Raw genomic sequence first — 23,574 nt, 5'->3', positions numbered from 1 at the left:
ATGTTTTTATCTGCTGTGAACAGCTTATTACCCACAGCTTCTTTAATATCTTTGGGAGAACACTGAAAATGTTTCTGTGCATAAATGCAGTGAACTGTTACTGATTTAGTCTTCTGCACAAAATCAGATGTGCCTTTAATAGGCACAACTAACTGGTTGTTAAATGGTATTTTGTATTCCAAGGTGATTAAACAGGATGCTTCAAAAGGAATTGCACATATTTACTTGTTTGCTCCAGAGAATTTCCCAGACATGGATCGTAGCATCAATACACAGATCAAAAATGCAGACTTGTGGAAGCATCAGAAAGATGTTTTCTTGAGTGTGACACCCAGTGGGACTAGCTTCACAAAAGTTGTAGGTGATGCTGTTCCGGCTCTACAGTTACCTGGTGGGAAGCTGGAGAAGAGTTTTCCTGATTCAGGCAGAGAACCCAGCAGTGCAGTGTGCACCATCGAGATGCCACCTCCTCTACCCTTGCCAAAGCCTGGTGACCTCATGGATGTCTACGTCTCGGTGGCCTGCCATCCTGGTCATTTCGTTGTCCAGCCTTGGAATGAACTTAACAATCTGTATGCCCTAATGGAAGAAATGATCTTGTACTACAGCAGGGCAGAAGAGGAACCTGTGTCCATTGAAAAAAATAAGCTGTATGCAGCTAAAATTGGAGATGAGTAAGTAGATACTTAAATTACTTAAAATCTTTGAAAGCAAGCTTAACTCTGCTAAGCTAGGCAAGCCTAGCTTTGCTTACTCTGCATTGTTAACAACGTAGCAGATGTCCAATGATATCTGAGAGATTAAGGGAGTGAATGAGATTGCAGTCTCTTCCTGCTTCCAGATTGCAGCTGGGATAGTTGACTTTTATTCAGCTAAATCCAGATTTGGGAAGTCTGAGACATGTTGGTTAAGATCTTTTGGTTGTACATTATTTTTCTGGTGCTTTGAATATGAATTCAAATGGTCTGTTCTTGTTCTCCTCCCTTTTAGGTGGTACAGAGTCATAATAAAAGGGATTCTTAGAAATGGGTTTTTGTCAGTGTATGAGCTGGACTATGGCAAACATGAGTTTGTCAGCATAGGGAAAGTACAGCCGCTCCTGGATACGTTCAGAAGATTACCTTTCCAAGCTATCACAGCTCAGCTTGCAGGTAGGTATCAAGCATTTGCAGTTGTTTTTGTTGAAGTCTTACATCAATGGGCATATTAGATGAACAGAAATGTAAAATGGAAAAAAGTCAAAGGTTATGTTATTGGGTTTTTTCTACATGTTTATGTGCCGCTTTTATTCTTGGCATGGGCAGTGATGATTCTGTATAATTATTTTAGTTTGTTTAATTTAATGGAGCACTTTAAGGTACCATCTTTGAGAATGAAGAATGCTGAAACTTTCCCAGCAGCTGCTTTTCATGGTCATAAAATGTATCATTTAATGTGTGTGATATCTACTGTGCAAAAGACTCAAGGAAATAAAAACTTAATGTTTTTTGGATACTTCAACATAACCAATTACCAAGTATGAAAGTTAGGATGTATCTGTTGGTAAGAACCTAATGTTCTGATTATCATAGTTTATATTTAGGAACCTAGATGCTGAATTTCTAGGGGATTTTTTTAAGATATATATTGACCCTATTGTAATCTACAGTTCTCCAGTGCATATTTCGAATCCAGAGTTGCCTGAAATATATTCGTTTTCTCAAACAAGCAAAGAACTCCATGAGGGGGCTTTCAATAAGCTTACATAAGATAATTTCCTTGAGAATATGGTGCACAGAGAATGTGCATACATCTGAGAGAATTTCAGAAATAAAACTTGATCTCTCCTTGCTGTCTTTTCTTTAGTTTCAAAATTTTTTCTTTATTTCTGTGTTGTGTTCATATGTATACATCTCATCTTAGTCAGCTGCTGCTTTCTGATGCTGTTTTGTTAGCACTGCTCTAGATTTCAGTCACAGAATATGCTTGTTGGAAGTGACAGGTGACAGTTAGTGCCCTTTGCCTTCTGTGGATTTGCTTTCCTGCGTAACCTCAGTGTGACCTTGAGGGTAGCTTTAAACTAGTGATTTGTGATGGATGTGCTACTGACAGGCTGGGGTCCTCAGCGTGCAGTGCTGTAATGTGGCTGATTTCTAGCTGTGTCTGTCTTCTGGAGTATCCTGCTCAGCAAGCCTGCAAGTCATCAAGCTTTCCTGCTTCACTGAGTCTCCCATGTAGCTAGCTAAATTGCCTTTGAGATGTTTCATATTGTCAAAGCAGGCCAGCTGAGCCTGGTAGATCAGTAACTATTGTCCTGCTATTCTTCTACTTTTTTCCCTCTGTTTTTGTGTCTCATGCCTCTTAGTCGCTGATCTGTTTCTTTGTAAAATTCCATTTGCATTCAATTTGCATAATGCTTTCCTAGCATTAATTACTCTTTCTTAAGTGTCGATTAACTATTGACTTTTAATTCCTTTTGGAATCTTCAGGCAGCTGTGTTCTGTGTTGTCCTGTCAGTGACAAGCTGCTGCTAATAGTAAAAGCAAAGTATTGTAATTTTGCTGTTCTGCTTCTGTTATCCATAAAGTGGCTTTTGGGTATTCCAGCATGATATTTGAGCCCCTGTGTCTAGATGTTGTACGCCAGCAGTGGTCTGGGGAACTGAATCCCAAGTCTGCAGGAGCCACTTATTTCTAGGTGGATTGCAGCCATATGCAGGAACTCGTTTAGGTTCCTGCAGCCTTGACTTTGTGGGATACTACTCTGAAAAAAGTAAGAGCAGTTGTGAGGCATTTAGGCATATTTTCTCTTTTTATCTGCCTTCTGTATGTCTTGTTTGGGACTTGGTGTTTTGGCAGGTGTTTTAGTACCTGATGCTGCTTTGAGATTAAGAAAATCTAAAGCAAGGCCAAGTAATGTCAGCAACCTCAGGCTGAAGATAAAGAAAGTTTGTTTTGAAAGGATCTTTAGTTTCCTTTTTGTCATGGTTGCTGATAAGCCCTGGTCGTGCAAGGCAGTTAATATCCTCTGAATTGCTCAGTGAGTCAGTCGGTGCATTTGCCTTTCACTTCTGCAAACGCATTTAGACTTCCAAAAAAAAAAAAAAAAAGTCCTAGTCCGTGTAATAATTAAGCTTGTTTGTGTGGGAGATGAGTGAGCTTGTGTTTCTTTTCTAGATTTAAGTTGCATTCATTAGTACTTTAAAATCTCTTTTCTCAAGATTTTAACCTCACACCACTACTTTTAAACTTGTTCTAGTCTATAAATGACCTTCTGTTTTGCTTTACATTTGTCCTAGGAGTGAAAAACCAGCAGTGGTCAGAAGAAGCATCAATAGTGTTTCGGAATCTTGTAGAGAAGAAACCTTTTGTGGCACAGATACAGGCAGTTAATGACAGCACTAACTCTTGGGATCGAAAAATAGTGACTTTTCTTGTGGACACATCTCTTCCACATATTGATACATGGATTCATGATTTTGTGTCTCAAAGTCCTGTGGAATTTTCAAAGGGTGATTAATCATCACTTCTGCAATGTAGCAGCTTAGCAATAAAATAAGTAACAGGCTTTAAAGAGAAATATAACTACTATATGGCCTTGAAGACATAATGGGGATAAAATTGAAAAATCTGTGTTTGTTTAACAAGTTTGGATTCTGTTGACTTCAGTTGACTTCCTGAAAATTTTCATGTTGTTTACCATTGTAATGCTAGAATATTTGAGTTAAGTTATTTTAAAAGTTATTTATCAATAAAACAATGTTCAATTTTGTTCTTGTGATCATTCCCTAATTTTGGAAGGATTTTTATCTCATAGCTATTACTCAGAGTTATTACAGGGTAGTCCTTCCTTTAACCAATGTTTTTTATTTCTGAATTTATTGTCAGAGATGTGCATTATTGTTGAGCTTTTCCCTTTTCCTTAACTTGGTAAGCTGTGAATAGTGCCTTGTTTGGCATACTGCATTTGTGGAGTGGAGCATTCTCAGACTCACTGCTCTGTTTGCTGTTCTTTAGCAGTAAAGTGTTCTTTAGTGTTCTTTAGCACTGCTAAATTCAAAGCAGAGAATTCCTGAATTCTCTTCTCCTCTCCTCACCCCAGCCCTCTGACCAGCTGCTAAATTCAAAGCATTCCTTTCCCTCGTTTTTGATAGCTTGTTTTCATGTATACTTCTGAGAATCTTCAGAGGACTTCCGCTCCCTGGAGACAGGAGAAGGCAGTGTCCTTTAAGCATGCAGATGGATGCTTAAAGTCCTCTGAAGACAGTATTTTCAGCCTACTTTAGAACCTACTTTATTTTTGGTCTTAGAAATATTTAGAGGAGGTGTAGACATGATTATATTTCATAGTCTGCTGTCTCAATTTAAATTTGCTTGCCATAGTCCCTTGAGATTGTTAAACACAATATTAAAGCTTTACACAACGAATGCCAGCAATGGGATTTTTTCTGCTGTGCACGGCTGTGTAGTATTTCTAGTAGTACACAAGCCAAGCTAAGAAATTCTGCTATAATGCTGTTTGCAGGAGTACAGGAGACTGGACAGAAAGGGAAACAAGACTGAAAGGTGCTGTGCATGTGTAATAGTAGGGTGGGAGAGAGAAAATGCATACAAATAGTCTGAGTAAATAAGCTGTTTCAGCATGTAGGACTTATATTTGCACTCCCTTAGTCTGATTCTGGTGGTGGTCTGGAGAAGGTCTGGGCTAAGCAGCAAGGAGTCCTCTTGGAAGTCTGGTGCATGTCTCTCTGGATGTACACTGGGTATACCAGAGCCCTTATGATTAGAGTGGGCAGTGATAAACCAGCAAACTGCTAGTCTAATGCAAATTGCTACTTAACATGGTCCTCTCCATATTTAATTGTGCTGAGGCTGAGACTTTTAAGTGTACTTGAGAGAGAGGTAGTATTAACAATGAAGATAGTAATTAGTTTTCCATATTAATCAACTTCTTCAGCTACCATGGCAGAGAAGGTGAAGAATGCAAGTGAAGGAAGCCATGTGGTGATGAACTACTGTAAGATAAACTTCAATGCAAATTTCCCTCTGTGTAGGATGGGTTCTGAGTCAGAAAATTTCAATGATGTAGGACAATAGAATGACAAGCACTCCCCTGAGCTCCTGAAGAGAGATTTCCTATGTGACTAATATCTCACCTTCACAATTCTGTAGGCTAATGGCTACAAGCCATTTTCATGGCAATAGAGCATTTTGCTGGAACTATTTTAAATTTTCATGAGAAATACCTGGGCTGTTTTTGCATCCTTTAAGGCTTGAGGATCTGCTCTTTGTCAGAAGTTTATTTGCGTCTCTGTACTGATGAGGCAGAGTTTGTGACTCTTCACTTGTAGTATTAGAGGACAGACCCTGGCAGATGTTCAAGAGACTCAAGATGATTTCCAAGCTTGTCTGCCCCTTCTGAAATATGCCTCACCCTCTCCTTGGCTGTTCCAGGTCAGAAGCAAGGACACACTCCTACAGTCCCACGCATTTGTGCAGCTCAGTGCTGGAGTTCACAAAAGCTGCTTTGTATGTTGGTAAAACAGACTGCAGTCTAAAAGACAGCAAACCCATGGGCACCGCTGTTTCACATGGTGAATTGTCTTGTGCATGCATGGGAGTGTACACACATCCCAAAGTTACTGACATGCTGTGTTGTGGTCATATCCTGTATCCAGAGGGGCTGCACTGACGTGTCTCTCCAGCTTCATTCCCAGGATACAGTACCACCCCTGCCTTCAGCAGCTCCACTGCTAGTCCATTAAAGTACAGGTACTGCTCTCTCCTTGTGCAGAACTATTTTACACCTGCTTGTAGTGTTGCTCTTTTACCCCATGTAAGACCCTGTTAGACATTTGCTAATTGACCTGTGAGTGCTCTTTGAAACATTTCATGCTCTCCTTTGAAAATTGTGCAGAGCATGTTGGGCATACACAGTATTGAACACTTTGAGATTGCTGAAGTTTCCAAGCCATGAAATAGCATAATAATTAGTCTCCTGTCCCCAGGAGGTACTATACATGCCTGCTTTGTGGAAGCTGTTAATGCACACAGAATGCTGCGTAGTTCTTCAGTTTTTCAGCAGTCAGTGTTGCAGGGTGGTTGTGAATGGTTTTTCTGTTTTCATGAGTGCATGGCACTTCACTAGGGCTGCGTCCACAGCCCATGTCTGAATCAGGCAGGTGGTGGAGTTACTTTCCGTTCTGACAGGAATTAGAAAGGCCTCCACTGGAACCCTCCATGCAGTTCTGGGCACTGTCCTCCAGGAAAGATGTGGATTAATTACAGAGAATCCAGATGAAAGCAACAACAATGCCTAGAAAGTCTGGTTTAAATAGTAGGATTTGCAGTTTGTCTGGATGGAAGAAGGCTAAGGAGGGGAACACTTTCTGAAGTTTTCACTGATTACTATTTTTATATGTAGATGAAACAAGGCATGTAAAAGCTTTAGTTGCGGGAAGAAAGGGGCACAGCCAGGGAATTCACTGGAACTCCAGTTTCACTATAGATGCCAAAACCATGTTGGATGTATCTGTAGAAGCCCAGCTGATCATCCCTTGGAATGTGGATTTAGAATGTCTAATTCTTGGGACCCCACCCAGGGTAACTTTACAACCAGAAAAAGGGAATGCAGCTTTGTTAAACATGTTTTGTGGATCATTGTGAATTTTAAAAAATGAACAATAATCCTTGATTACCTAGAGAAAACAGATGATGTTGTAATAACTAAAGCAAACAAACAAAGCAGGTTTCTTACTTACCCAAGGATGTGAACAATAAGCACTTGCACACCTCCTCTTCTCTGTTTATTCAATCTCAGCTGTATTTTGTTAAATTGACAAAGTTTAAGTTTACCCATGTTCATCTCCCAGTGCGTTCACTCCAGCTCATTTTGAGGAATTCTTGTTTTGTCAGAGAAACATGAGAACCCTCTTTGTCATCTCAAAATGAATTCCTATCTCTAGGGTTTCCAGTCCTGGACTCCTCTTTCCTCATTTGGGAAGACTTTTGTTGCAAGGATCTTTTGTCTCTGTGTTTGCGCTACACTCCTCCTTTGTCATCACAGTTGTGCATCAGGCAAACCTTTGAGAGCCTGGATTCTCATGTGCTGTCTGTGTTAGACAAGAAGAGTGAAGAAAAATCATGCAATGAACAAAACATCCCTGAAAGCTCCCTGTTGTGTTCTTTTGTTCTTTGCTGATGTTTTCAAGTTGGACTGGAATTCTTAAGCAGGAGAATTGCCCTGCTCTGTGAAGTTAGAGCTTGGCTAGGGCAAGAGGAGCTCATGGCCTGAGAAGGCATGCTTCAAGCATGCCAAGCCACTTCCTCAAGAGCAGTGGTGTAGTTTGGGTTAGTGAAACTTGGTGTCTTGTGAAAAGTGCTACAGTGTACATTACCTGCAGCATTCCTTACCACAGTGGGTCACGGCAAACTGCTAAGAAAGAACTACCACTGATGCACTGAAAACAACTGTGCTGAGAAGCTGGGTCCGTATCTTGCCTGATGGAGACAGGCTGAGTGCATTCTAAGGGGTCCAAGACACCACAGATGAGGTTCTGGTGCCCACAAAGCTACATCTTACAGCAGCCAGATGGGATTAAAAAAACAGTGGATCAAATGTATCTCTGAGTGCAAAACCATTGTGGGCATGTAAGGAAGTTCAGTGGTGCCAGGGGATCACTTCCTGAGCTTCTCCTGCCTTGCACGCCCTGGAGAAAGGCACTTGGTAAACAGGTACCAGGGAAACTGGCATCCAGGTTTGTCTGATCTGGTACCTGTCAGGGTTCTTTAGCCTGAAGAAACAGGCATTTGGGTGAATTGGGTGGTTCTAAGCGCCCTCTTCTCTCCTGCCAGCAGCTGGGATGATGCCAGTGACTTGGGCCTGCTCACCTCAACGAGACATGTGCTGAGTCCAGTGCTTGGCACAGCCCCCATTTGTATTCTTCCTTTGTCCTAGCTGGGAGCAGTATTTTCTGAGCTAACTGCAGATCTTCTTCCAAATGCCACAGGACATGGAATTTCAGTGCGAGACAGGTCATGCAAAAAAAAAAAAAAGCCAAATACCATCTCATGGCAACTGGGGACATTTTCAGATGAAGGTCATCACTAGGTCTGGGAAGTATGGGGCTGGAGAAGCATTCACATGGACTGGCCACCTCTGGTAAACCTCTCCACCTTTGGCTTGTGGCTGCTGGTGGAGACCAGACAGCAGAGCTAAAGAGGAGCTTGGGGCTGACACTCTGTGGGAGATTTGTTAAAAAAATCATTAAAGGACAAATCCATGGGGCTTTAATGATTTTTTTAGGTGACTCAAAGGTGACACAGGGGAAAGGAGATTTGGCAGCGATGTTAAAACTTGATACCACAAGACTGGAAGGCAGCTCTCCTGAGCTGACTGCAGACTTGGAGCAGCTCTAGTGGCTGTCACTGGATGTATGGGGCAAACTGACAGGGAGTAAAGTAAGGCACGGGATTAGTAGGTGCATTGATGCAGATGGCATTTGAGGGAAGTAGCTTTTATTAAAGTGCCCATGACTGCAGCTACAGGTCCCCAGCAGTGCTGGTAGTGGGGCCATCTAGTCAGAGGCCTGGGTGGCCATGACTTGGTCTGGCTGAGCCTTGAGGCCTCCCTGCTCCCCGTGTTCCAGTGCTGCACCACTCCTCCTGGGAAGGAGTTTTGCCAGCCGCAGTCTCAGGGTGCCGTACAGTGTTCTGGATCCCCAAGAAGATGCGTGTATATCTTGTGGAGTTTCCCAAAAAGGCAGTTTACCGAAGCATCTGGCTCGGCACTCTGAAGGACGTTGCCACGGGACAAAAGGCAAGCTCCAGAGTGTCTGACTCGTCAAAAAGCAGGAAAGACCCTCTGGAAACAAATGCTGCTCTTGCTGCCACCCTGCGTAGCGCCTCACAGCTGCCCTGGGGATGGACGGAGCGCGCTTGCCATCCCGAGTGCGGGCGGAGGGTAAGGACCGACCAAACCGGGGCCCGGGGCGGGGGCCGGGCCGGGCGCAGCTGTTCTCGGCCGGGAGGGGCGGCAGGGCCGGCCCCCGCTGAGTGACGGCCGGGCCGGGGCCGCGGCCGGGCCGGACCCCCGCCCTCGGCAGCGGCGGAGCCGGCGCGGCCAGGACGAGCCGCCGGGGCTCGGCTCCGCACGGCGCGGCGCACGGGTGCGGTAAGCGAGCGAAGGGGTAGCGGGCCCGGCCCGTACCGGGCAGAATATTTGGCCGGCACCGGGCGTCCCCGGCTCGACAGAAATAGCGGCAGCCGCTGCGGTCTAGGCAGCGCGCAGGACAGGAGACTGCTTGGGTGCTGGGTCGCCCTCCCTGCCTGCCTGCCAGCACACTTGCCTGCCTGCCGGGAGCCGTGCCCGGAGGTGGGAGCGCTGCGCTGGGATGCGCGGAGCCGGCGGCGGGCGCTGCGGTAGCCGGGGATCCTCGGGCTCGGGGCGGCCGTGCCCCTCGGCGGGCAGGCGGAGTCCCCGGGCTCGGGGCGGCCGTGCCCCTCGGCGGGCAGGCGGAGTCCCCGGGCTCGGGGCGGCCGTGCCCCTCGGCGGGCAGGCGGAGGCCCGCGCGGAGACGCTGGGATGGATGGCAGCCGGAGGCGCTCACGCGTGCCCGCGGCAAATCCCGGCGGGGATCAGGGGTGCGTGCTGGCACGGTGAGAGGAGAGGGCTCTGCACGGCGCTGAGCGGGTTACAGAGGGCGCCGAGAGGTATTTTTTACTGTTTTTACTTGCGTTTGTAATCCAGGGAACTCTTCTAGGAGATGGTTTTCCAGATAATGAATCTCTAGAAAGCTGTGCTGCTTTTATAAGGGAAAAGTGGAAATTAGCAGGGGGAAAGGTTCCTTGAGGCCGTGTGTTGCATTTGCGTTGGCCCTACTTTCTCCATCTTGAAATAGTCACTGCCTTGAAAAGCCTATCCCAAAGATAACCTTTCTTCACTTAGATGGACACAGCTTCTGCCCTTACTCGTGTGCTCATCTGTTGCCCTCTGCTTTTTAAATAGTCATGGATGGTTTGTTGGGCGCAATCCATTGCTCTCTGCCTCCCTTCAGAGCCAGCTGCTCTCCCCTTATGTGGCGGTCCTTTCTAGTTGCTTTACATCTTTCCTTGGATGTTGGGCCTTGAGCCACAAGGGTGTTCAGCCATGTGATTGAAGTTGTTTTTAAGTGTTTTGATTTTTTTTTTAATCCCTTTCTCATGTGTGACCTGCCAGATTATGCAGCAGCCAAGAGTGACTTCCTCATTTCTCATCAAGATTTGTGCTGAGAGGTGGCACCTTTTCTCAGACTATCTGATAGATCAAGTACTGCACAAGCTTTTTGGGCATGCAACTCCTCCTTCAGGTTATAGTAGTGAGCTCTTTTGCTCTCTTGAAAGGAGGAGCTGGGCTACAACATGAAAGCCAAACACCATTTTGCTCGCACTGCAGTGCCCAAAGCCAAATGCCTTTTGCAGTGCTGTCTCTTGACAGCCTCTGTACCTGTTGCCCTAAAGTGCACATGGCTGAGTATTCCAACAAGAACACTGCATCACAGGCTCACTGCTTCACATTTCAAAGTCTGTTTTCCCCCTGGCAGGGCTCTTCCCCCACCCCTCCTTCAGCACTGCATTGTTTTCCAGCCTGACTCATCTTGCTCTTCTCCCCACATTTCTCAGCTGTGATGGTCCGCTGCCTTTTCCCCAGATACTGTGGATTTGCATAATATTGGAAATATGTTGCTTCCCCCCCACCCCCTTACTGTATTTGAGAAATCCAAACAGATATGGAAACAGTCTAGTCTATCTCATTACTGATTTTCTTTGCCCAAGTTTTACTTTCATTCACCCAAAGGACCATTTGATTTATCTTTAAATGAATCAACCTTCTGTAAGAAGCACCAGTCCTCTGTTGCCAAATGCTTAGCTCCTATTCCCCAGAGCAATGTGCTACTAAATGTAGCGTTTGCAGATGAATTGTTGTACTTTGCTGTGTGCTGCTTCACTGTTTTTCAGGTGTGTGGAGTTTTTGTGAAAGCACAGCTAGGGGCAAGGAAACTGAATCTGCCTTCTGATTTTTTTCATCTATAGCTGACAGTCATTTGCACATCATGAGCTAGGAAGACTGTCTTCACTCCTCTGTTCAGGCAGAGACCTGTAGACAAAATGTCTTCACTTGGTAAAATTACCAGGCTCTTGGAAGAAACAGGACAGAAGGCTGTGTTCCCTGACACCATGGCGCTAAATGCCCCTGTGTTCTTGGTCGCGTGGATGCAGCACTAAGGGAGGCTCAGTGGCTCTCTAGCCCATCCCCAGCTCACAGCAGACCTCTCCTCACATAGGGAGGTTCTGGCTTCACATGGCCTGTGTCTGCAAATCCCCAAAGATGGAGACCCCCCTCCCTGAAGGCTTGCCTTAGGGCTGCATCACCCTCCTGGGAGGGAATTCTTCCTATTTGTTCATGGTGAATGAGATAAACACGTAACAGAGGTTATCCTGGGTCAGATCAAAGTCTGTACATCCCAGGACACTCTGGCTGGCAGCAGCCTGAGGAGAAGCTTGGAAGCAAGGTTGCAGTGGTGCTCCCCCAGAGCTCTCCCCCATTCAGGCTCTGTGCAGTTTGGTAGCTCCCCAGCTGGAGCTGGTTTCTTTGTTTCTGCAGGCCTTGCATGATGGTGTGAGGGTCTCACCTCTGTTAAGTGCCTTGTTCAGATTTGGTGCACAGTGTACACTGCCATACTCACTGCTGCTGGAACAGTGCTCATTTTGCTTCGGTGTTAATCAAGCATCAGTCTGTCTGGGGCTGATTAGCTGCACCTTGGTGGGGCATTTCACTGCCATTCCCTGTGCTTCAGCCACACTAGCAGTAGGGTGGGATTGGGATGTGCAGACATTCATGTGTTGCTAACAGCATGCTGTGCTTTGGCTCTGGCAGTCTGGCAAGGCTCTTTTACAGGACATGGTCATTGCCTGTCTGAGGATCTGAGGCACTGCTCAGTGCAAGACAGGAGCCTTTCTGCTCCTGTGTTCACAATGCACCCATCAGGTTCCCTGCAAAACCAGAGTGTGCCACAGAAACAGGGGTGTCCATCTGAGGACTAAGAGAAACTCAGGCAAGAAACCCAGGATCACTTTCCAGGGGAGATTGTGCTGGCTGTGAAACTTCCAAGTGGAAGGGTTCAAGTTACAGAGCAGGAACTGAGTGCAGAGTGTCACTAATGACTCAAGTGTACCCACATGCTTTTCACAGGGATTAGTAATTAAGCAACTGAGTGCATGCCAGGTGCATGAGAGAATCTCACCCCAAATAGGAGAACACATAACTGTGTTTACAAGTGTGTGTCTTAAAAATATGTAAAATGGGGGAGATACAGCTGGAATTCTTTGTGTTTGGGCTTTGGTAGATCTTGGCCTGGTCACCAAACATCCAGGCCATTTGCTGATGAGAAAGACCACTTGGTGAGCGCCAGTACTGAGCTGTGTGGCTTGCAGGCTGCAGGAGTATTGACAAGAGGAGACCCAGGAGACACAGACAGTTTCTGGATATTGGGTGAGGAGTTGGGTGAGCTGAGAAGATTGAGGAGAGTGCAAGAGATTTTCCTCAGCACTAGTGGATAAAGGGAGAGGTTACTTAGCTTGAGTGCAAGGAACCTTCCCTAGTGTGTGTATGACCTCAGACAACAAGATGTTTGTTGTGGAGCTGTCAAGGATGGGAATGTCAGCTCTGACATGAGGATATCCATGGGAATGAAGCTGCATCATCAGTAAGTCTTGCCTATGGCCTATTAAACTTCACTGCTGCAGGGGTTTGGGTGATGACGATAACTCCAGATAGTGTTACATGTTCTGCATGGCTGGTATGTCACTTCAAGAGTCAGAAGTCATGTGCTTTGATAGACCCAAAATGCCTTCTTCCAGATGTTTCCTTTCAAATATGTATTTCAGGATGTCTTTGATTAACAGCTGCTAATTGGGAGGAAACCTAGATCTTCCTTGGAGAAGTTTCAGTTTCCTGAAGGGACAGCAGATTGGCTGTTGGATTTTCTTACGCATGAGCCTCTTGCAGAGAGGCTGAGAGTGCCTCAGTCTTTCATGTTGATGGCTGACTAGCCTGGAGCAATGACAATGTGTGCTCTGCTTTCTACATCTGACATGGCAGAGCTTCTGGAGCATTCCCTGTCTTTTCTCTGTCCACCCTTCTCATCCAGGACACAAATGTGTGGTTTTTCTTCTTTAAAAAATCATTTCCCTTTAGGCAGCATATGACTGACTGTAGCTGGGTTCCTCTGCAGCCTTCCTCTCTCCAGGGTGAATAAGTCAAATTTCATTTGCTCGTTCAGCTTGGAAAGACCTGTTTTCTACTAGAGGACATTAAATTGCATGCAACACCCAGCTGCACGCTCAGTGGTGCTAAGCAGAGGGTCGCCTTTGGGTCTCCTGGCTAGACACTTTGTAATGGAGCTTGGACTCCCAGCCCAGAGCAGAGTCTATCGAAAGGCTTTTGTAGCTTTAAGGAGTTTTCAGCATCATATACATTCAAGGTGGAGGTGCAGAGCCCAGGCAGGCCAGCAGTGCTTGGTGTTGCAGCCTGGGTGTATGTTTATGGCTTGTTAAAATGATGCTTTCCTCTCTGACTAGAAAATAAGATCTGCTTGAAAAGGGATCTACAGAAATGTGCAGGAGGCCATTACCTTAAAGGACTGGTCTTAGGCATTTATCTTCCTTTCATTTTAAGGAGAACTATGTTAATTTGAAGTGGAGTAAACCTTTGAATGTCTGTACCTCAAGTGCAGGGCATGTAGTCACTTGCAAAGCCACTACTGGGTTCTGGTTGTGTCTGTGAGAGAAGGGACTGTGGGGCCGAGGTGTGATGTTTGTACCTCTGTGCTGGGAGGAGACACACCTGTACTAGCACAGCTGCGCTGACTCCCTTGTGAGCAGGGTAAATCGTGGTCACAAGCACCCACCAGTGAAGACTTCTGTTGTGTATGGCTGTGTGAAGACACTGGGGATGGATCCAACTCCTCCTCTGCTCTGATTTCCTACTGGGTTTTGCACAATTCACATAGATTCACATTTTTAGATGTGGTCTCAATAGGAGCTGATGTGCATATTTCTCTTTGTTGCTGCTGGATCTGGCTGTAATTTGTTGGTCGGTTCTTGAAACTGCAGGAAGCTGGTTATGTTTGGTTGCCCAGTGACTCAAAAAGCAGAGTTGGCCATGGAGTCATCAGCACCCAATTATGTTGGGATGCAAGCTCAGGGTTTGAAAGTTGTCCCAGGGAGGGAGAATCAGCAGAGACTCACTTTTTGATGGATTGATCTCCTTCATCTCTACATCTCCACTGTGCCTGCTCCAGCACTACATGTGTAACATCTACCCCTTGTCCGAGTGCTTCTAGTACCCGCTGCCTTGTCTTATACTCCTGTGCAAGTACCCCAGCTCTCCTTCATTTCCTGACTGTCAGCCAGAGAAGATCTCTAAGGCTGACAGACCCTCTGCACACATGTGCAGCATCCCAAGAAATAAGGGTCTGAGTCCTGCATGAGATTTCGTTAAGGTTTGCTACTGGCTTTAAGGTTTGTCAGAGGACTGACCACATAAGAAGATAGTTTTTACTTAGAAGGAGCTGGAGGTGATTTGTTCCTCTCATCTGCACAGCATGCATCTTGGATCTACAGCTGGGTGACTCACTAAGATTTAAGTGTATGCACAGAAATACCTAGTTTCTCTTGAATTTATAGGAAATGGTCACTTGAGGTATGCATAGCTCCTCCATAAAAAAAAAAAAAAAAAAACAAAAAAAAAAAAAAAAAAAAACAAAAAAAAACCAGACCCTGGCATTTATCTTTTAAATTATGCTGCAAGTCAAAGAAAAAAAAAATAAAGGTAATTGTAGCAACTATAGAGGGGATATTGGTTGATATTGGTTTGTTATTTTTATATTCAAAAATAATAGCTCTGAACTTTGACTTAGATTTATACTTAAGATGTAAAAAAAAAAACAAACTCATATATCAAAATTCTGTGTGAGTCAAACAGGAACAGTTTTCAAGCCATCCCTCATTATATGAATTCCCACCTTCACTGCTCCTTAAATACAGCTTTCATCCTGAAAAGACTTCTGTCTTTAATCTTGGCAGTTTTTTCAAGAATCATCAATAACTATGCTGGTCATGCTTGGCTACCTCCTCATCCCAAAACCCAAGCCCCAGGGTCTGCTTTCACATTTCAGAGCACAGAAAAGGTTTTTTGGTAGATTTGAGGGTTGTCTGGGGCAAAAATGTTGATTTTTTTGGGGCATGGCTCTTGTTGTGTGGCAGAGTACACAGAATTCCTGTACTCTGCCTTGGTGGTTGTTTGGTGTGGCGGTGGCCAGGGATGACCCAAACCCTCCCACGTGCCGAGCCCTGGGCATGGAGCTGCATGCTGCAGCCCTGCACAGACCCCTGGAGCCAGGGTTGACTTGGGCTGATAACAGAATTTAACCCTGGAAAGCCCTGCACCTTTGCTGAGCTTAGTTACTCTTTCTCCCTGCATTTTCATGAAGGAAGTGCTTTCTGTGCAGTCCTGGTGTTGGCATACTGTGAGGTTGTGCGGGGAAGCGCTGGGCTGCCCGGCACAGTGTGTGCCATATGTCACACAGCATGTGCCAGATGTGTCACACGGCATGCCTGACACAGCACCCCTGGCTTCCACTGTGACATTTTTGTATTTTCTTGAAATTTGTCTTGCTGTTGTTCCTGTCACTTTACCCAGTTCTTCCTCTCTGCATTTGTTCTTTTTCCTGGGGCTGTCAGATCACGGGGGGATAATCCAGCAGACCTTTTGACTTGGCAGCATGGGTGCTGCTCCACAGCTTTCCCGAGGAGCCTGCTGTAGCCCAAGCCCATTGCTGCCCTGCTCCTGCCCTCCCTGCTCGCCCACCTGAAGAGCACAACCAAGTACTGATGCCTGCCCTCAGCTGGTGGTGAAACCGTGGGCCCACGTGGGCTGCTTTCCCGGATGGATTTCCACTGCTTCCCTGTGAAGACGTCTGTGCTGCTCTCGGGTTTCAGCACCCCAAAAAGGTCATGGTGCTGCAGGGGGCTGTACCACTGCAAAGCACTGTGAAAGGATTATTTCCAGTGCTGTACAGGATGCTTTTCATTTTCACTTATTTTCAGCATCCATTTGTTTGCTCAGCACTTTTGAACCCTTCAGAAAGAAACTGTTCTATCTCCCTCGTGATCAGCAATGTTGTTTTGTTTTGTTTGGTTTTGTTTTCCCATAGTCATGGTGAGAACAGCCTTTCCTGTAGATGACCTTTTATTATCTCCCAGCCAATTCAATTTTTCTCCTTTAACAATTTTAATGATCGTTGTGCATTCCAACCTGTGTGCTGCTCAGATTTATCAAGTACAAGTGCTTGGGCTGTCTTCCTGTGTGACTGATAAGTACACAAAGTACTACAAAGAGACCTAATATTTTGCTATCTTTGTAATCTATATGAATTTAAATGTTTTGAGGACTTAAAGTTGCAACAGTGTCAGTTCTGTGCAGTATATGTATATTACACTTTCCTTCTTTTGTGATACTTCCTTAGTTGATTGAATGAAGAGTGATAGGGTTAATGAAAAAGAGTGAGAACTCAAGTTGTGCTGAAGGACGTTGTGGTTTAGTTTGAGCTCAGTGAAGGCGGGACCTGTGTTAAACCATGCTTGTACTCTGGCAGAAATCAGGGAAAACTGTTTGTGCTGGTGGGTGTTTCAGTACTCTGTGTAAACGAAAACAATAACGCTTAGGCAGAATTTACCTGCTTTCTTATCACTGGCAGTTAAAAGCTCTCTTCCATTTACAGCACATGGGCTGGTTTGCTTTTTTCTCCCAGCACTCATTAGCAAGATAGGGTAGAAGAGGCCTGGGATGTGGAGATAAGGGAGTGACAGTGAACGTACTGGTCCTGGAGGCTGTGCTGGAGGACACGATGCTGAACGGCTGGCTCTGCAGGCAGGGGAGCAGTACAGAATGTCCTGCTGCCAGGGGCAAGGCTGGTGCTCCTGATGAGCAGTCCTCTCAGTGTGCTCTCTGTGGGAGATGTGTGAGGTGCCAGCACTGTCCGGCTACACCAGCAAGTCTGGGAGGGCACTGTGCCCCCCGACATTTCTCTTTGGGGTATGTAGCAAATTAAATTCTCCCAACAGGGTTCTCAGCTGCGTTTCAGCAGGCTCTGCACCTGTCTTCAACCCTCAGGGCCTCTGCTATATGCAGCCTCGGCTTCATATCTCTGCAAGACGCTTTGAAACCTGAGGCGTTTTCCAGAAGCGTTGCCTGTGTGCACTGACGTGCTATGTCTGTCCTGTGTCTCGGTGCTGACATCTCTGTCCTTCTGGAGGGAGGCAACAAGGTCACCCTGCAGGGCTGCACTCTGGTCCCAGGCAGGCCCCTGCTTGCAGTCTTTCCTGCGTTCCTGGGAAGGGTCTGTGGCTGCCTCTGAGAATAGTTGTCCTCATGTAGCCAAGACAGATATTGCCATGTGTGTGGCAGGTGTGGGTATTTTAAGCCATTATAGGGAATTTAGCAGCCTGGGTTGGGTTATTCTCTGCCTTTCTGCTTGTTCCTAGCTCCAGCTCCTTCCACGGCAGAATGGTGAAAACTACATATGGCATATGAAATCCAGGCTAGTTGTGGCTCACGCACTGGAATCTAAGGCCACAGTAGCACAGCACATATCCAGATCCAAGCCCAGGCTGCTTTTCTAGGATCTCCCACCTCAGTGTTCATGGGTAACTGCAGTAAAGGCTCTGCCCTTCTTTGTGCCTGCAGGAAGGGCAGGCTTGCAGGGGCTGAGCTGCTGGACATGGCTCGTAGGCTGGCTGGTGTGTGGTTGCTGCCCGCCAGCCCTGCAGCACAGGGAGCCCTTCACCGAGAGCTGCAGGGCGCTGGTGAAGCACGAGACTGTGGGGTTCCTTCCACCTCCCTCACTCACTGAGCCCCACTGCTCCTGCTTCCTCTCCACCTTCTTGGCTGCCCTTGGCTCCGGTGCTACAGGTTGATGGCTGCTCCTTGGAGCAAACCAACCCAACGAAAAACTGATTTTCACCCTTTCAGTTCCCAGCTGAGGGAGATTCAGGAGCCATTTCTCCCATCAAGAATGCACCATCTCCTCACACTTCACCTCCTAAGTGGCGAGTGGCAGGAATGTGAATGATGCAGGAATTGCCATCACACTAGTGGGGAACCAAACGTCTGACAAGATGACAGCTTCTAAATTTAAGGGCTTGCTGTTGAGCAAGCATGTGTGCATTACTGTGCCCTTTTGTGACCGAGCTAAAGATAATTTTCCTATCTGGAACAGCAGCTGTGTTGTAACTTGTATAAAGAAACTTCTCCACTAATGAAGAGTGATCATAAGAGCATAATCTGTCCTGAGGGGACAAGCAAAGCTAGAAAGATGTGATTCAGGGTAGGGTTCTGATGTTCCACAGGAGCTGAAAAGAGACCATTTATAGAAACTCAAAAGATGTTTGGCTCCCTAAAAAATACACAAGCCTTGCTGTTATTTTTAATGTAAATGTCACTCAAAAGAATAGCAACACTTTAAGAAAAGTCACTTTAAATTATCTAGGACTTGGTATTCTCTGCAAAAACAGAGCCAAAAAAATATAAATGTACAGGCAGTGCTGTGGAGCAGAAGGAGACTGTCAGCAAAAGAGCAGAGTTGGATATGCTTTTGTGTGTTATACTGAGTGTACTTTTAACCCACCTGCATATTTTAAACACATTGACCTTTTTCTCTGCAGTCGTTTTGCTTGCAGAGATCTAGTTACATGCGTATGATTGTGTATGGCACATTATATTAGGAGACATGTGCCAAACCTTGGGGTCAGCAGGGATAATCCAGATAGACCGTTCACTTCTCTTCTTGAAGGATTGGTTTAGAACGTGCAGTGGCACACAGGTCAGCTGCTTAGCTGGCAGCAGTGTAAACATGTGTTGTCTCAGCAAAGGTGGGTCACTAAATACCACATTTAACTGGCAGCCTCCTGAACCTGAGTGGATAATACTTCCTGATCTCCTTGTGGCTTTAAAACATGGGAAGAAGTGCCACGCACTGTAGCCTCGTGGAGGTTTTCAGGGCTCAGAGGTACTCGGTGCTACAAATCTATTTTCCTATCTGGTAACAATGTTATCTGGAGTGCCATGTGCAGGGTGGTGTTATTGGGGACTTGTAAGGACATGAGAGCTGTATACTTCATGACTTATGTTTTATTGTCCTTCAAAGAAATAAATGCCTAGGATGCTTCATTAATATCTAGCACTGCCTGCAGAAAGACATCCCTAGCCAGGGTCCTGTACCAAGAACTTCCTCAGTCCTGTCCCGTAAATCCATGGTGGGGCAATGTGCCACCAGAGCTGCGCCGCTCTCACATCATAATGTGGTGATTATGTGTGTATGGGATATGAAAGGGGGGGCCTGAGCAGTCTTTTGAAATCAGCTATGCTTTACGCATAAATCTCCAGCTCTGGGGTGTTCAGTGCTCCCCAGCCAGGCAGGCTGCAGCATTATGCTTCATGTGTTCAGTGTTAACGCTTCTTTTTTTCATATCAGGTTCTGTTACAGCATAATAGTGAGATCCACGAGACTCCTCTAAGATGTCTTACAGAAAGGAGCTAGAAAAATACCGAGACCTAGATGAAGATCAGATCCTTGGATCTCTGACAGAGGAGGAGCTTAGGAAGTTAGAGAATGAACTGGAAGAGCTGGATCCTGATGTAAGTAATTTTTAATCGAGACCTTAGGTCGTGCATCTTAGTAATTGTGGGGGAGTGGGCTGCATTCATAATCTGTATTTCAGTGGGATACTTTGCAGAGCCTGTACTTGGAGCAAGAGTGGAAGAGACTGGCTGCAGATACACAGAAGAATTCTTTGTCATTGGAAGCACAATCTACATGTGTATCTTTGTTTCTGTTTTCCTGCCCTTTTCCCAATGTGATGAGCAACTGTGACTTGCAGCAGCAATATGAGCCAGTGCTGGTGCAGTGCAGTAATCCTGTGGAAAATGGATCTCTGTTTCTGAGCAGGCCACCTTGGAGGGAATGCTTTGCAAGTTGTTTGGTTTGAGGGTTTTCTGGGGTTTTTTTGGTGTTTCGGGTTTGGATTTTTTGTAGCAAACTTCAAATGGCCTGTATTTTCCCCCATTTAGGCAGAAATTCAAACCCCAGAGTTTTGCAAAGTGGGGCAGTTATTTTTAGCAACCTCCTAGCATCAGCAGGAGCTGCACATACACAAACATGGGGTCTGCTGGTGCCAAGCTGGGGAAAAGTTTTTGGAGCCAGCACTGTCCTGTTGCAGGGGATGTGCAGAGCCAACTGGCTGGCCTCTGGCTTACAGCAATGTTACTTGAGGAGCTTGGGCACTGCCAAGTGAGAAATTGTTCCTGCAACATGCAGTTAGTGTTTCTGGAGTAAATGATGGGTGCTGTAGATTGCATCATCAGTATTTTTAATTGTAATGCAGGAAAACATTTGAGAGCTGGCAAACTGGCTCCTGGGATTAAGCGTATGGGCTGATGGGCTGGTTACAGCTACCCCAGAAGACACAGTCAGGCAGCATTCTGTGAAAGATGAAGGTAAAATAATTATGGGCATCTGTCAGTACAGGTGTAGTCTGCTTGAAGATTGCATAGTTGCCTCGCACAACACAAAACCTGTGGAAGCAAACTATCTCCTGTGCCTCCCTGCTTAGGCAATTCACATGCTTCTCTTGCCCCTCAGGGTTGCCTGGGTCTAACTGCTTCCTACTAGTAATTTTCCTTCCCAGGCTTTTAACTGATAAAGATATAAATTATAATGAACTACTTTCATCAGACAGGCATGGAAAAATCAGTGTGTTGTTCAGCATCACCTTGGATGTCTTAAAAAGAAAATGTTGACTTCCATCCAGTAAAGCTTTAAAGAACATGCTTAGTGTCAAATCTGGGAATAGTCTTACTTACTGCATTAAGGCTGTTCTATATTTAAATATAAGCAGGTGTTTACGTGCCATGTGTCAAGCACAAAGCAACTTCCTGTGGAGGCTTACGTGACTGAATAAGACTGAATAAGAAGGCAGCTTGAAAAAAAGCTGGGGTCCACAGGGGTTTTGCTCTGCAACCATCTGATCTTCCCTGTGAGACCCTCTCTGTAGTTTTGTGATGAATCCTGAAAGACAGAAGAGACCACCACAACTCTCTGATCTGCTCTGTGAAAGATCATGAGATTTAACTGAACTGATTCTAGTTGGGACACATGGGGCATTGTGGGCACTTGGACAGACTCATGTAGTGGGGGGAAGATGAGTGAGAGCTTCCAGAAGGAAGGGGCTGGAGCTGATGTTGTAGAGAAACATCTACTGGGCAGCATTTGAAACTGAAGTGGGGAAGGAGCATCACATATCTTGGATGATGTGGGAATCAGTGGGGCTGGACAAAAATAACCTTTGACACAAGGAGAAGCAAATTGTCCAACACTGTGGAAGAAGAGTGGTGGAATGAGGGGAGAGTGTTTGATGGATGGGGTTGTGGCCTGCAGAGATAACCTGTGTTTCTCACCTCCATGTCTAGAATGCACTGTTGCCAGCAGGGCTCAGGCAGCGGGATCAGACGCAAAAGCCACCAACTGGCCCATTCAAAAGGGAGGAACTCATGGCCCACCTAGAAAAGCAGGCAAAGGACATTAAAGACAGAGAAGACTTGGTTCCTTTCACGGGCGAAAAGAGAGGTATGGTCATCCTTTGCATCATGCTGGGTGCATCACAATGAAGGCATAGTGGGTACACAGCAGAAGAGTTATGTCTGACCTGTGTCAATAAAACTTCTTTTTGACACTACTGGGGTGGCGAATTTATTCTCCCTGCTGCCTAGCCCGAGCCCAGGCTGGCTGATAAACTGAGGCATGTCCAAGAGGTCCCTGTGCTGGCTGATTTGGGTACCATCTGATATGTTGTTAAATGCTGGACAGAAGTTGTACCACTGCGCAGCCTTCTCCCATCCCTGTACCACTGCATCTGTATCAGGTTCTGGGAAAGAAATCATCTTCTGTCCTCTCTTGTTCTTCCTTGCCCTCTTCTCCTGTGAGGTCCTCATGTTAAGCTCCATGTTTCACTGTTCCCTTTCACACTCATTTTGACTTGTGAGCTTCTCACCATAAAGAAACTTCACAGCTCTCTGCAGCTGTGATGAGGCCCAGCAGTTCCCATCTAGTTTTCATCATTTCTTGACAGCCCCAGACTTATTTCCCAGTCTCCTGCAGGTTGCTTGTTTGCGTCTTCCTGGACCATACCCTGCAGCGGCTGCTGTGCTCCTGCTCTGCATGGCCCTGAGGCCTGTGAGCAGGGGTTTTCCTTTGCCTCTTTTCTTTTCCTCTCCTTCTGGCTGTTCTCCTCATATATGTTTTGCTGTTCTCCTCATATATGACCCATTATCCAAGTGACTTTCCTGTTCCTTTTAGAACTCCAAATATCATCTGATATGGGACATGGTCTGGTCAATCCTTGCCTCTGCATTCCAGGAGCTTCTCAGCAGCTTTTCTCACCTGTTGTGTCTCCCTCTGTACTGTGATCTCCCTGCAGCAGAAGATCTAGTTGTGTGCTGTTCATGCTAATGGTTGTCCATTACGAAAAAAAAGAGCATGAAAATATGGGCATATGGACATGTTTCCCAACTGAGGTCTTTCTGAAAGGTGCCTCCTTACTGACCCACATGACCCTCTTAAAAAAAAAAAACTTGTATAAAATCTGTTCATTTAATAAAAGCTGAGGCGGTATTTTCAGATTAAAAAAAAAAAAAAAAAAAAAAAGTAATACTCTTTGAGAGAAGCAAATGAGGAAATGGAGTACTGTCAGGAAGACTGGTTTGATACCTTTCAGATGTGCCCCAGTCCAGTGTTGCTTAGCCTAGAAGGCAGAAGCCGTGTTCTGCAGGAGACAGAGGTATTTCAAACATCTTGAGTCTGCAGCGTCATACTTCAGTCTGTTGTGATCTCAAATGTATTAAACATATTTTCATTTGTAACATGCTGTTGAGAGAAGAAACTTCTTACATTGACTGGAGCCAGAGACAGTAAATTACATATTCACAGCTGTGATGAAGCTGTAAATAAATCACCACATTTGCGGTTTGGAGGGTGATTTACTAGTTGGCCATGGGAGGTGCTGTCCGTGGCCGTGCTGCTGGGTATGGTGGGAGCTGAGGTATGCAGACAGACTGTGACATAAAATGTCATGCATTGTCATCATCATGCATGTGCCGTTTAATTTACAGTTCCATCTTGTAACAAAGCACGACTGTGATTAAAACTTAGAAATTGACTGAAATTACGTAATTAAAATTAAACTAGAACTAAACTCTAGAAATTCTAGTATCACTGAAGTGTCAGAAGGAGTTACTGCATGACAGCAGAATTAAGTTTGCCCTGTTTCTCTTGTTCCCTGCTGGTGTTGCACACACCAGAAGGTACATACAGTTTGCCCAGCCATGCATCTGGTGGGATGGGGGTTCCAGATCTCCATACCAAGCCAGGGCAGATATTTTGCTGCTGAGTACCCAGAAGGTGCCTGGCTGTGCAGGCACATGACAGTCTGCCTATTTTTGCAA

At 45.7% G+C, this 23,574-nt stretch overlaps 3 protein-coding genes across 3 annotated transcripts in view; all 3 read left to right on the top strand.

Moving 5' to 3' along the window:
• Positions 1–3,749, top strand: part of TDRD7 (tudor domain containing 7) — a 42,315-nt gene extending 38,566 nt beyond the window's left edge. The window contains exons 14-16 of the mRNA XM_068176503.1: positions 184–674; positions 991–1,151; positions 3,278–3,749. Of these exons, the coding sequence (XP_068032604.1) occupies positions 184–674; positions 991–1,151; positions 3,278–3,498 (873 nt within the window). The 3' untranslated portion in view covers positions 3,499–3,749. The remainder of the gene's footprint in view (positions 1–183; positions 675–990; positions 1,152–3,277) is intronic.
• Positions 3,750–4,538: 789 nt separating this feature from the next.
• The window catches only part of NCBP1 (nuclear cap binding protein subunit 1), a 74,158-nt gene continuing 55,122 nt past the window's right edge, over positions 4,539–23,574 (top strand). Inside the window, exon 1 of the mRNA XM_068176492.1 lies at positions 4,539–4,578. Within this exon, the coding sequence (XP_068032593.1) occupies positions 4,554–4,578 (25 nt within the window). The 5' untranslated portion in view covers positions 4,539–4,553. The remainder of the gene's footprint in view (positions 4,579–23,574) is intronic.
• The window catches only part of TMOD1 (tropomodulin 1), a 15,967-nt gene continuing 11,942 nt past the window's right edge, over positions 19,550–23,574 (top strand). The window contains exons 1-2 of the mRNA XM_068176496.1: positions 19,550–19,713; positions 21,544–21,700. Of these exons, the coding sequence (XP_068032597.1) occupies positions 19,594–19,713; positions 21,544–21,700 (277 nt within the window). The 5' untranslated portion in view covers positions 19,550–19,593. The remainder of the gene's footprint in view (positions 19,714–21,543; positions 21,701–23,574) is intronic.

Source organism: Anomalospiza imberbis, chromosome Z (genome assembly GCF_031753505.1).
Source record: "Anomalospiza imberbis isolate Cuckoo-Finch-1a 21T00152 chromosome Z, ASM3175350v1, whole genome shotgun sequence".
Classification (NCBI taxonomy): Eukaryota; Metazoa; Chordata; class Aves; order Passeriformes; family Viduidae; genus Anomalospiza; species Anomalospiza imberbis.
This window is presented reverse-complemented; position numbering and strand designations above follow the sequence as displayed.